Here is a 13,621-nt window from a genome sequence, read left to right as displayed (position 1 = left end):
ATAAAAAAAAACAACAAATCCACAACAACAAAACAAAAAAACTAAATAGTCCAAAATAAATTACTGTTACCACCTTTTAGAGCACTTCAAATTAAAATAATATAAGAGGATGAATGTAAAATTATTAAACATTAAACATGTAACTTTTTATATATCTTTTTCAGTAAAAATTATACATATCAACTAACAGATTTTCTATAAAATTAAGCAATTATAAATTTAGCATGTCAAAGCACAAATCATTATACCAATATATATGAAGATAAAGGTTCGCGAGACTTCAACTCTTTCAATTTTTCCGCCTAATACGAATAATTTATTTAATGTAATTCATAAAAATGCATATTTATTGCAAGAATCATTTTGAAGATTTGAACATTTAAATTTAAAACATAACCAAAGTATATATTAAATATATAGCTCAACTAAAAAAAATGAATTGCGAAATGGACAATATATTACAAAGTTTAGTATTTTTGCTTTTCCATCCCTATTCTTTATCATTTATTAACCGCGTGGAGAGGATCCAGTAATCTTTATGCATCTGGTTTGAAGGAGGGAAGAAAATGATCTGAAAATTGAGAAAGGATATGGAGGCACTGCTCTTAATAATGTTGATAGTGTAGACAGTATTAGGAAGTTGATTCAATGTAATGTATAACACTGTTCTAACATCAAACTAAAGGGAGAATTGATAAGAGTAAGAGAGGAGTTACAAAAAGAATTATCTTCGGTCGTGCGATCTCCCAGATTCCAATGGATGTTTGGAAGATTCTAGAGAATTTCTACCTTTAGCATCAGTATGTTTATCTTCCCTGGAATCATGTGAATGAGATGCCTTTTGACGCCGCAGCATATCCTCTGCATACCTGCGCCACAATGCTTCTCTTTCTTTTCTTGGAACTTTGTTATATCTTGGATCAGATTTTAGAACTCGCTTAGCTGTAGACCAAGAATTGAGCACTGTTTTTCCATCCTCATTTTCATGAGATGCAGCATCAGTGGTCAATACTTCAGCTAAGAGAACTCTAAATTCGTGAGCACATCGCTGGCCAAATCACAATCATCACGGGTGTTAAGAATGGGACATATAAGTGACACTGAAGAGAATGGCAAACACACCACTATCTCATATATTGTTCTCTTACCTCCTGAAGCATCTTCACGTGTTCCCGAAACAATTTTTCCGTATCAGAAGAATCAAGTTCAGGATTAGTTGCTCGTCCTTGAGGATCCTTTTCTAATTTAGGTTTCGATTCCGTCCATGATGCCTAACAACATAGTACGCAAATGGCATTAATTTTACATTGATGGAAGAAAATGGAATAAAATTTATCATCAATATCAACCAAGTTCCTAGTAAATAAGAAAATTACAAGTGAATAATCTTAAAGCAATCAAGTGTCAGAAAAACTCACTCGCGTTAATCTAATCCTTTCAAAACAACAGTGAGTCCTGAAGGACATACATTCTAATCCTTTCAGATTGCGGGATACTGTTAAGTTGATTATTAAAGATTTTCGAAACAATTTCGTAGCCCTGACACAAAAAGAAATCTATACCAGAGGATCTTTGATTGTCTCCACGAGTAAAGCTTGAAAAGAAGTAACTGCCTCCTTTCTTCGAATTTTTAGTCGCACTCTCTCCATTTCCTGTTCTTCTCTTTCCTTCCTTTTGCGCAGCTCTCGTTCTCTTTCCCTGAGCTTGTCCTGTAAAATAGTTTCAACTTCCTGTAACTTGCTTCATAATCAATACATCACAAAAAGAAATGAAAATGAGTTGTTACAGGAGCACCTCTATATAAATATAAATTGGTAGAAAGGTCAATTTGGTCCTTGAACGTATATATGAAGGTTTCAATTTAGCCCTAGAATTTATATAAATTTAAACCTGTAAGTAATGTCCATCTCTCATTCATCTTTCATTTTAAGTAGGTTCTTGCATGTCACCATTAAAATGCAATTTAGTCATTGTTTGTTATTAAAATAAAATTTAGTCTATATATGTATGGATTAAATTGCATTTTAATGATAATATGTAGGGACCTGTTTGAAACGAAAGACGAATATTTAAAAAGGAGGCTACTTTCAAGGACCAAAAAGATGATCCAGTGAATATAATAACAAGCAAACTCATGTAATACAATAATACAGACCAATATAAAAAAGAAAAATAATGAAGAAAAGACACTTCAATACCAGTAATAAAAGTCACTACGATGAAAGTACACTTCCAATGACCTAAAAATGTAAAGTAGTTCAGCAGCCTCTATCCACCATGAATATACAAGGCACCAATAAAAATGATAACGGGAAAAAAAGTAGATGGCAGTTATTCTCGTTTCTAATTAGGAACTTATTTGCTCATTAAGATAGGCAATCGTTGCATATTAACCAGCTGATACCTGCTCCTCCCTTTTAGCTTTGGTCTCTCTTTCTGTCGCATATTCAGCAGCTTTCAGTTCAGATATATACTCATTGAACAAATCTTCCCTATCCTCATGCCTCACAGATTTATATCTTGGGTCATCCCTTAAACTTTCTTTAACCTGCATCCACAGAAGATTATAGATTAGGAAGAATAAGAAATCGAAAAAGCGAGCAATACATATGCCACATTCAAAAGTTACACTTACATGTACATGTATACCAAAACTTGTCTCTAAAACAAGTTAATTATCAAACTATATCCTTGGGAGTACATTAACAATCTAAAGTTGAGGCTTGTGAGAAAATGAGAAAGGAAAATTTTCTAAACGTGTTTGGATTTCTTTTTTTTTTTGGCCCAGCAGAGTGAACTTATTTATATGCGGGAGCATTACAAAAATAATCAATGCCAAAGAATTTAACGATAGAAGAATTTAAGATACCACTATTACCTAAGATTCATTGATCCTAGCTATACCATGTATATATAGGCTACTTGAAAAAACAAACATCAAAGAAGCTCTTGTTCTCCTAAAACATTCCTATTTCCAACACTCGCTAACATATCCTACCTTTTTATTAAAAAAGAACATAATAGAAAGGTTCATTCAAAAAAAGCATATTAGCAAGTCGTACCCAGAAGTATCTCGATAATATAACCCTAAAAACAATTAGGAGGATACCGAACACCTGGACGAGTGAGACAGTGATATTGAGAAAATCATAACTTTATTTTATTACAGCCATTATCATTCTCAGTAACATGGAAAACAACATCCCACTATCACATAGCCCAAAAAAATTTATTCAAATCCTTGAGAAAATCAACACTTGATTTTGTAACTGTCAATATCATTCCCAGTAACATGGAAAACGAGCTCCTCATCCCGCTATCACATAACCCAAAAATATTTCATTCAAATCCAATAAAAACACAGCCACTCGTGAAGTAAGACTCAATTTTTTTCTCCCTCCTGGTTTTTCAGACATCAACTCGTAACGTTTACAAATTAAGAAATAACTCATAGGGAGACAACTTAAAAATGACACTAGTTCGCATGTTTGTGATCTTGAAAGAAAATTAAACATTATCTTATAGCACTTGAATACGTTTTTAATTCCTGCATCTAAGTAGTAGAAAAAAACTATGTCAACACTAATTTATGACACACATACCCTGGACCAACGTGAGTTGAAAGATATATCTCCTCGCTCTTTAAGCATTGACTTAAAACTGGCTGCAGCAGCTGCACGAATTGCTTGAGTCTTTTCTTCAGCAGCTTTCTTCAGAGGAAGCACTCTGAAACACAAATAGGAACCCGTCAACCAGCATTCTGTAAACACCACATTTGATAAAAAAAAAGCCATCTACCATGCAAATTCAAAGAGTTCAGAGGGCATAAGGACACACCCACAGTGAATCCGAGAGTCTGTCATTAGCTTACTACCTGCTGACTCAAGTTGCTTTCAAGGATTACAACAGAAATCATTTCTCTGTCTAGGAAAAAGTTCAATATTAATGCAAATGAGGATCCAAACCAAAGCAGTACATATACACACAAAGTTAAGAACTTATTAGAGGTGAGAGGACGTAAAGGAATCCTTGAGCAAGGAGGTTAAGGCAAGAAAGGAACCCTAGACAAGAAAGAAAAAGTGAGGCTGCAGCTGAAACTCAGTTGTCCAAATGGTATTTAATGTATGAATTTTCTCAATCTTTACTTTCCATAAAATTATATATATATACTCATGAACAGCCCTACTACCAAGCAAGTATATATTGTCACTTGCATCTAACATTCTCAACCAATATTTTGATCCGTAGCAATTTAAGCTGAAAAACCTTAACATTTTCCTTCTTTTAACACTATCAATCTGAAAGCCATAGAAAGCAGAATAGCACTAGTCAAAACTCATTCCATGCAGTAGCCTGGATCCCATGAGTTCACAGCAGATCAATAGATAAATCCTAGTTCCAGGATGATGCTTAATTTAATCAATACATTAATATGTATATCACAACTTTTAAAATTGTCATCAATCACGACAATTTAGAGGTTTTTAATCAACCCTATCCGATATTTGGACTAGTGACTCCCAGCATATCTCTCGCAATAAGCAAGATGACATTGATACTGTACCAAACAGTGGCTACTTTGTAGATATTTCAATCTCTTCCCAGGTTGAATACTTGACCGCATAAACTTGTTTGCCACTGAAGGATACTACCATAACTCAATTAAAAAACATGCTTTTTAAGAATAATTAACGAAGTATGGACCTTCTGTGCTTTGTATGCCCAACATCCATGATGAATGATCAGAAGATTCAAGGAAATAAAAAGAAAATGACCTATTCGATTTCCATGTTAAGAATGACAGATAGAAATACAGACTTCCAGACACAACTTCCACAAAGCATCATACGATGTGTATAATTGTTTGATATGACAGACCACCTCGGCACGGCTAGGAGATCCAAAAGCATGACTAGTGTGAAAATTAATAAATCAAATAAATATGATGGGAAGGATGCTGCAAATGTGAAAACATCACATCAGAAATTGACAGAAACCTAAATGGAATATCCTATCAAAACGTGAAGTGGCACCTTTCATTCAATAGGTGCTCTTGCTCCTTGCGGTCCAATGCCTCAAACCGTGGATCATTTCCCCATTTCTTCCGAAAAGTTTGATAATCAGTATTGTAGTTAATATCCTGAAAAAAATTCATATTGTATATTCATTTAGAAGTTCCACAGATCAAAGGCAGTTAGATTTATCATGGAACAATAATTAGTATGAATACGCATCAAAACAAGGCAATATAAACCTCTAAGGCTTCATCCAGTAATTGCTTAAATCCTTCAATTGCAGCCTTCTGTGCAGCACGCTTTTCTTTGCGTTCTTCTTCAGCACGGGTTTTAACATAATGCTCAAACAAGGATCTCCTAGCAGAATAACTTGGGATGGCCTGTAATGACAGACTATATATAATAAAAAAACTTGCAGATGACAACATAAAGAAGCCAAAACGTGAAAGAAAAAAGATACAATATTGGGGAAAAGACATCTTTCAAAAACAATAGACAATTTTAAAGCTAGGTATATTGTCTCCAAAAGTTTTCTAGCCCATATGCATGTACATTAGAGAACTGTCCTTAAAGAAACCATGAGCCAAAAACCACAAGGAGGCCATAGATGATTACCACATTTCATAATTTTTAAAAGAACAATTTAAAGATGCACTAACTTTTACCTTTCTTCCCCCCAAAAACTAGGTAGTGGGAGCAGCAAACTCTTTAAAATTGAAAGAACATGTAATATTGTTATGGCTCCTAAGATGAAACATTTACATACATGTATAAAATTTACAACTTACTCTCGAATCAGTTACCCTAAACCACGTGTTATACAAAAAACTAGACTTAATTTCAGACAATCTTCTTGTATTTACATTTGCACTTTTTCACAAGTGAAACGACTAACTTACACATGGATACCATTCCAGCAATCACACAGCGTGATACAATTAAGACAAAGTTAATACAAATTCCAGCATTGAACAAAACTATAAGTGAAGAAATCACGTAAAACTATAGTAGTGCCAGTTGAAGGAAAGACCACTGGTTCCCAATAAAAATATAAAAAAAAATAGTTTCAAAATACCTTAAAACGTGGATCAAATACTATCTTTGGCAATTCTTTCTCCCATTTTGAGAATGGTGCCACTCCGCGTTCCTTGAGCATCTCCTACAAATTTTAGACACAAATAAACAAAAATTATTAGATACGAACTACAGTGAGAGTGAATCATGGTTCACGACTTTATGTTGCATTGGTTACACAGAATTGATTTAAGACAAAGAAAATAGTAAGTTATTTTATTCAAAGTTTAGCAGACTTTATAATTATGTAAAATGCAGTAAGGGGTTCAATTTAACATCATAAAATCAATAACTTCTTTTTGTAGGTGATATTTGACATATAGCAGTTGTTACCCTGGTAAAGATGAATGAGAGGAAAGATTAATTTTTTCTAGACAAAACACGTGTTCAGGCCAGGACAACATAGAAAACAGAATTTCCACTGAAGCAAAATATGAATAGAGACCATCATTCCACGGTACAGGCAAGCCTTTTTTCCTAAAAAAACTGAAAAGGAATTATAGCTCAAAGAAAAACTAGACTAGGAGGCACCATGACTCTGGAAGAAAGCAAAATTCTGAAATACTTGATCCAACAATTTTAATTTTAATTTGTCACAGAAATGGTGCACTACACAATTAAATTAAATACAAATCTACAACAATTTAACAGTCTTTAATAAACAACTTCGATTATACAAATTTTAAAAACAATATAATCACAACAACAATGCGAATAACATCCAAACCAAACAAAAGTTTCATTGAATAATAAACCAAGGGCAAAAGAAAATGCAAAGTGAGGGCGATACATTTCACATGGTAATTTTATCTTATTTACCAACCAATAATGAAATCAGGGCAGCAGGACTAAGATTCCTCATAATATAAAACAACAGAAAAGAACTACATCGACTCAAAGAAAGAGACAAATATACCTTGAATTGAATGATGCACTCCTCCTTTGAAGGCCCACTGTCTTCATCTTCAGAATCTGAAGATGTATCAGAAACATTAGCAGCACCATTAGTATCTTTTTGTTTATCTTTGCTATTATCTGCTTGCATGCCCTTAGAGGTAGATTCAACTGCTTTTGAACCATTTGATTCAGATCCTGTTTGTACTGATGGCACAGGAATAGAAGAGGAAGTAATAGGTGTTCCTGAATCCTGCAATTTCTTCTTGATCAAATCCAAAGCCGATGATGGGCTCTGTAGATTAGAGGGTTTAAGAGCTGCAGCATCACGACCACCAGTATTAATAGCAGGAGCATTCAGAGTAACCATTCCAGACCCTCTATCAGACAATACATTAGTATTTGGAACTGACATTAACTGATCTTTTGTAACATCACCATCTTGTTTCTTTTTCAATTCAGACACCTCATTTGGAATTTGCCAGCAGCTAGTCTAACAGAACAAAATGATAAAAATAAGTAATTTATAAAGCTTAAGCTATTAGATGGATTTTCACAGTAATGTAAATAAAAATTTCTAACACACGGTAAAGGCAACATTATGGTTAGAATGTAACTTGGTAGTTCATCCCAGAAAGACAGAAGGAGACTGGCAGGGAAACAAGACAATTTGAGACAATAAAGTTGATTAATTTGTGAATATAGGAACCATACCTTGGTTCGATTGTTGTAGTAATATTTTTTTCCATCACTAGTAGAGACCGACAGCCAATCAGTACCAGGCAAATCCATCCTATTGCAATAAAAAAATAATAAAAGTTGAAAAGATAAGATTGTAAATCTTTTATAAACAGCATGCAAATAGCATTGTTACAATTTAGAAGAAATTAAAAATTTAAATGGATACACAAAGGTCACCCAATCCATTAACAAAGAATCTCACAATACTCCCAGCACTATAGCAAGAAACCATATGCAGTTTAACTTCTGGCAATTATGATTTCTTAACAACCTAACAGTATTGTTACAGAAAATTCCTCTGAATCAGATTAATTTGTCTATAGAACCCTTCCAACCAATCAATCCATATCTATATATAAGGCATGAAACTTTCTTAGGAGCATCGGATGCAGTATATTCAATTCTTAGGACCAAAAATAATTGTATGGTCATAATCACATTTACCCTATGGATGCAGAGAAAGAAACAATGAAAGAAAACATTGAAATTTTTTATTTGATTAAAGAGAATAAGAAAAGGGAGAAATACTAAAGAATTCAAAATTTTCTCTCCAAGTCGTATTGCCAAATTTTAAATTAGCACACAATTTTAACAAAAATTATTAAAACAGAATAGTTAATATTTAACCTTCCCTTCATTTTAGACATCGGGAGAGGGGATCATCATTTATCACCTCCACCCCGGAAAATAGTTTTTCCAGCTTACCACTATCCTCTTTCCTTGCTACCTAAGTAATAGAATTAAACTATAAAATTGAAATACACCCTCTCTGGCCTCTTAAAACAATGTCAGAGGAAAAATACAAAATAAAAAACCAGAATAAATTCAGAGTTAGTTTGATGAAATACAAAATTATTTTTTTTTACCACCAAAAGATATGGAACGAACTTACATTGAAACTGGAGTGGGCTGAGCAGAAACTTGGTGAGGCTGCACACACATCCAAAACATCAATAAACCAAATTAAGATAAAAGAATATATAGGATCAAAAACACTACAACATATGATTGCAGGTGGTTTTGGATAGTAAATAAGTCATCCAATATGATCTTCTACAGTTAGAAGTTACAGTTTTAGTCTACAAATATTAGGTATCCGAGGTTTTTCCTATTGATTAGGGTATTCCATATCACCATCTAAAATAATTAAATATTAGATACAGATAAATAAAGAATATTAAAGAATTTTTGTAATGATAGATGATAGAACACACTCCCAAAAACAGAGAAGAAAAAAGGGAGAGAGGGAACAAGAGATATAGTACTGAAACTGAAATTTTATCTCACACCTATGTATCACAATACAACATTACTACTTACAGCACAATAACAAGCAGTTAGTTAACAGCCCGCTTACTACCAAACCAACATACCATACTAACTGAATTATCCACAACAATAAAAACAATGCATAAGTATAAAAAGAATATTTTTTTAGTTATGAAGGACACAATAATGTAGAAGATCCGCCAACAACACAGGTACTGAGTATTAGTACCTCCCCTATAAATCCAGCAGGTTTATCATATGTTGATTCTCCAGTCAAGGCATTATAATAGTATATAATTCCTGCTTCAGTCTTGTGGGCAGTCCAGGCTTCTAATTGATCATTATTAGCAGCATCCTCATTCTGGGTGACAACAGCATTTAATTTCTTCTTATCATCTGCAACCACAAAACAAAAAATTTCGTAAATGAGATTTCCCTTTCCAAAACCTCTCAATGAGAAAATGCATTTCAGAGGAGCAGTAGCATGGCATTGTGCATACCAGCTGGCCCTGAAATAACTTCTGTTTGCAAAGCAGTTGTTCCCCTTAGCTGATTGCTGGAAGCAGGAGTAGAAGTGCCACCGCCACCACTCACAGGTGTAACACCAGGAGGTTGAGAATCAGGTATTGGAACAGCAGGGAGAGTAATACCACGTGCTGGAAATGGAAAGGGGCCAGGAAAAGGAGCAGGGTATTGTAAATATGGGGGTCTAAAGACTCCACTCATCTGTGGGGCCTGTAACCAAAGTCCCTGAGGGGGAGCAGCCATTGAAGGCATGGATGGATAGGGTAAACCTTTCAGAGGGCCACTAGGATCCGATGCAATGGCTGAAATTGGCATGTTTGGTCTCGGTAATGCAGCTGAGGAAGAATCTGTTCCTGTAGATGGAACAACAGTATTGATGGAAATTATAGAAGATGATGTTAATCCAGGAGGGCCAGGATTTCCTGGAGTAGGCATTACAGGATGCAAAGGAAAAGACATGGCAGTGGGCATCCACGAAGTAGTTGGCCGATAATTAGGATCAGAGGGAGGCATTATCGTTGTAGAAGTATGAGCAGGGATGGAATGTGGGGTACTTGCTGCAGATGACAATTTAGTAACATCCTGTGCAACAGATTCGGAGATTTTCTGCAATAAGCAAGTATAAGTAGGAGGAAATAAACATTTTTGACATTTTTTTACTGTCAAGTTATTGGAGTACAAATTACATGATGGCAATCTTCATTACCAGACACTACATGATATCCATGATTCATTTTGGGTTGAGAGTGTACACATATCACCCATTTGAAACCAACAACATTTCTTTGTTATCTATTATTGCATAAAAGCCTGGTGCAAAAAGCAGCACAAACAGACCCCATTGTGTTACTATACATACATCACAATGCACTATGCCACCAACAAAACTTTTTTTCGTTATCTTATAGCACTAAAGTATTGTGTATATTAAAGTTACTTGCATCGTATACTTCAAGCTCATTTCATTATACTCTAGTATATTGCTGTCCAAGTTAGACCCGCCTTTGGCCAATTAACACTTAGTTCACATGAGCATTTAAAGGTCATTAATTATCATTGTTGTTTGAGTAAGTAGAAACTTCTAAGTGACGGATTAAGAGGTTTTGATATCCACTGATAACTCGTTGCTTGGTAGTTTGAGGAAAAGCTCGCTTTAAATTCAGTTTCACGGTACAGGGGAATAAAGTAGTAGCACTCCACCACTTTCAACCGTTCCATATTGTTGCCAGATTTATCATGTGTCTAGTGATCTTAATTCCAACATTTCCACCAACTCAAACAAACATGTCTAAGAGTTTCCACAAATTTCCCTAAACTAAGGAATCACCCAAATTCATTCGTTCTCTCTAATTGATCTTGAAACTTGCACCCTACATTTTAAAATAAGGATAGAGTAAGGAACTTACACCACTAGATTGAGTATGCTGTTGGCTGCTAGAAAAAGCACCACCACTCTGGGGAACATTATATGAAAATGAAAGAGCAGCATGCGACGAGACACCGGGAACTGGAGGTTGAAACACTACAGGGTTTACCGTTGAATTGGATTTTATCACCTGCATTAAAAAAAAAACAACAAACATACACAACAGCGTGGTATGTAAGAACACGCGACCGTGATTAAAATACAACATGCATCACCACAAACCCATTCAATAATAAACTTAACACTAGAAGCAAATAACTCCGTACTATACTGACATTATGTGTCGATGACAGCTGAGGGCTTCCCGAAACATTGGCATTCTGAAGAACGCCGTGAGGAAATGGAGGTGCCGCTGCCGGAGCTACAAACGCAGTTGCATTGTGAATGAGCCGTTTCGCGAATTGACTCAGCAAAAATAACATTCGATAAATCGAAAGCATAAAGGTGGAGTAGGTTTACCAGTAGAAGGAGTTGCATGAGCGGAATTAGGAGTGGGAGAAGCCATAGGAAGAGACGTTTCTCCGGACACAGGTGGCTTCGCCTCCTGCGGCAACCACGCCGGCGAAGCCATTAAAACCGATCTGCGTTCATAAGAATTGACATTAGACGACGGAAACAGAGCAACTAACAAGAATTCTGACAAAGGCGAATCGTAAATTGGAGAGCGAAAGGAATAGGGCTGCGAAATTCGGAGAACAAAATCCGATGCAAAGCAAGTAAAGAATGAAGAGAAGATAACGAACGAGTGTGAGAGTGCGGAGAAGGAAGAAGAAGGCGCGTGGTAGAATTTGGACGGAAACAGTTGAGAGCGAAACGAGGAGTGAGTGAGGAAATGTTTTGTTTTGAGTTGAAAGAGAAGAGAATGGAAATGGGTTTGGGTTTGGGTTTGGGTTTATGTATGTGTTATTTTCGAGTTAGGTTAGGGCAATCAAGCTTGCTTCCTCGGACCATAGAACTGAGTCTTGTTCATATATAATAATTTTATTTCATAAATAAATTAATTAATAATTCTTTGTAACTAATAACAAATGACGATGTAAACATAGTAAATCTCTTCTATTTAATCACCAAAGTATACAAATTATAATATATATATATATATATATATATATATATATATATATATTTGATTGTTGTTTTTTAAAATCTTTGAGTAGGGTTTTTTCCCATTAAAACAACGTATAACATTAAATTAATACCCTAAAGTTGAAATGTTCTGTTCCAGAAAAAAAAACATGGTCCGATGTGTCCATTCCCATTATTGATTATTGACATTGATTGTTGGAAAAATTAAACATGGGATTGAATAAGTGAACATAAATAATCAAATCATAACTCATCTTTGTTTTGGTAAATATGAAAAAATTATAAAAGTCAAATTTTTTTTGTATTATCTTTTATATTTCTATTTATAACTTAATAATATTTTACTAATTTAGGAAACTCAATTCTTTTAGAAAAAAAATATATACGTTTACAATAACAATATTGTATATATGAGTATACATCAAAACATGAATATACTGGACAAAAATATATATTATTACCAGGTATTTATTTTTTCACAAAAAAAAAAGAGAGTCAATTAGAACATATGTGAGTATTAAAGGGTATTTATTGTTTTTTATATTTATTTTGTTTATTTTCATATCATTTTCTTCTAACAAAATAATTATATTTTTCACTTTATTTCATTTCTATTTTCTTTTGTCGTTTTTTTTTTCTTTTAACAGTCTAAAGAAAATAAATTGCATTCTAAAAGTAAAGTAGGAGAAATTAATAAGACTTTAAGTTTCTGAATATATATTTTTTTATAACCCTTGCATATAATAAGGTATTGTAACAATAGCAATTCAATATTTACTCAACCATAGTTAGTTATATTCTTCTTGATGTGGCTTAAGACAATTATGCCAATTTTATCAATTTTTTTAAACCTATTATCGTAAACTTTGTTTGATGACTAATTTTTATTAAATAATATAATTCACTGACTTTAGAGATCAACCTTCCTAATCAAATTTTCTTAAATATATAGTTTTATGGTTTGATTCACTTTTTTCCTTTATTGTTTTATATGTAAACTAAATCGTATCGTTTGAAAATGATATATGATTTCAAAATAAAATTATTTTATGTAATATTTTTTTATTTTTTTAAATGAATAAGTAACGATGATTTAATTTGTTTGTTCACATTAAGTTGTAAAAAAATAATATAAATGTTAAACTTAAACTAAATTAGATTACTTTTCTTTACTCATCCCTTTAACCCACAAATAAAACAGTAATAGTTTGGTTATTACATTTTTAGAACGATCAATTTTATTAGAAATTAATAATAATGTTTAAAAAAAGAATAATATCATCTTATCTATATAACGAATTATTACATCCGAAAATTAAAACGAATTTTGTTCACTTTACTTAATTTTAAAATAATTTTTAAATTGAATTATTATCTTTAATTAAACTAATTTGACCTATTGATCCTCTCTGATTACCAAAAATTAGCTTACAAAATTTGGGAAATTCTCAGAAAAGTTTAAGATACAAATGATATTGTCATCGACTTAAACAACAAAGTGTACTTCCATAATTATTTGAACCACACGAATCTTATGCTTAACATTTGTACCGTAGTCCCACATTGTTTGAGTATATCAATAGCAAAAGAT

At 33.4% G+C, this 13,621-nt stretch overlaps 1 protein-coding gene across 3 annotated transcripts; it reads right to left on the bottom strand.

Annotated features, from left to right (window-relative positions):
• Nucleotides 1-578: 578 nt before the first annotated feature.
• PRP40C (pre-mRNA-processing protein 40C) lies at nucleotides 579-11,859 on the bottom strand. Of its 3 annotated transcripts, XM_047301162.2 has the most exons (17): nucleotides 11,688-11,846; nucleotides 11,404-11,525; nucleotides 11,220-11,305; nucleotides 10,925-11,074; nucleotides 9,494-10,124; nucleotides 9,223-9,389; nucleotides 8,617-8,654; nucleotides 7,698-7,776; nucleotides 7,006-7,476; nucleotides 6,091-6,174; nucleotides 5,255-5,395; nucleotides 5,034-5,140; nucleotides 3,603-3,726; nucleotides 2,405-2,548; nucleotides 1,563-1,709; nucleotides 1,149-1,271; nucleotides 579-1,048 (listed from the first exon to the last, which is right to left on the bottom strand). In XM_047301162.2, the coding sequence occupies exons 2-17, from the start codon at nucleotides 11,513-11,515 to the stop codon at nucleotides 725-727; spliced, it is 2,928 nt and encodes a 975-aa protein (XP_047157118.1). In that variant the 5' UTR covers nucleotides 11,516-11,525; nucleotides 11,688-11,846; the 3' UTR covers nucleotides 579-724. The 3 variants fall into 3 exon arrangements, with proteins under 3 accessions (XP_047157118.1, XP_087965430.1, XP_087965429.1); XM_088109304.1 differs by lacking the exons at nucleotides 579-1,048; nucleotides 1,149-1,271; nucleotides 1,563-1,709 and adding exons at nucleotides 1,795-1,867; nucleotides 2,199-2,240 and having other exon boundaries at nucleotides 11,688-11,859; XM_088109303.1 differs by lacking the exons at nucleotides 579-1,048; nucleotides 1,149-1,271; nucleotides 1,563-1,709 and adding an exon at nucleotides 1,795-2,240 and having other exon boundaries at nucleotides 11,688-11,859.
• Between the last annotated feature and the right edge of the window lie 1,762 nt (nucleotides 11,860-13,621).

This window comes from Vigna umbellata, chromosome 3, assembly GCF_029865625.1.
Source record: "Vigna umbellata cultivar VRB3 chromosome 3, Vumbellata_1.0, whole genome shotgun sequence".
Taxonomy (NCBI): domain Eukaryota; kingdom Viridiplantae; phylum Streptophyta; class Magnoliopsida; order Fabales; family Fabaceae; genus Vigna; species Vigna umbellata.
Note: the sequence above shows the minus strand (reverse complement) of the source record. Positions and strands in the feature narration are given on the sequence as shown.

Coding starts and splice junctions, on each gene's coding strand:
- PRP40C (XM_047301162.2), bottom strand. CDS start 11,515: ATGGCTTCGCCGGCGTGGTTGCCGCAGGAGGCGAAGCCACCTGTGTCC. Junction 8,655..9,222: donor CTGCTGGATTTATAGGGGAG/GTACTAATACTC, acceptor ATGTGTGTGCAG/CCTCACCAAGTTTCTGCTCA. Junction 1,710..2,404: donor AAGCTAAAAGGGAGGAGCAG/GTATCAGCTGGT, acceptor ACTATTTTACAG/GACAAGCTCAGGGAAAGAGA.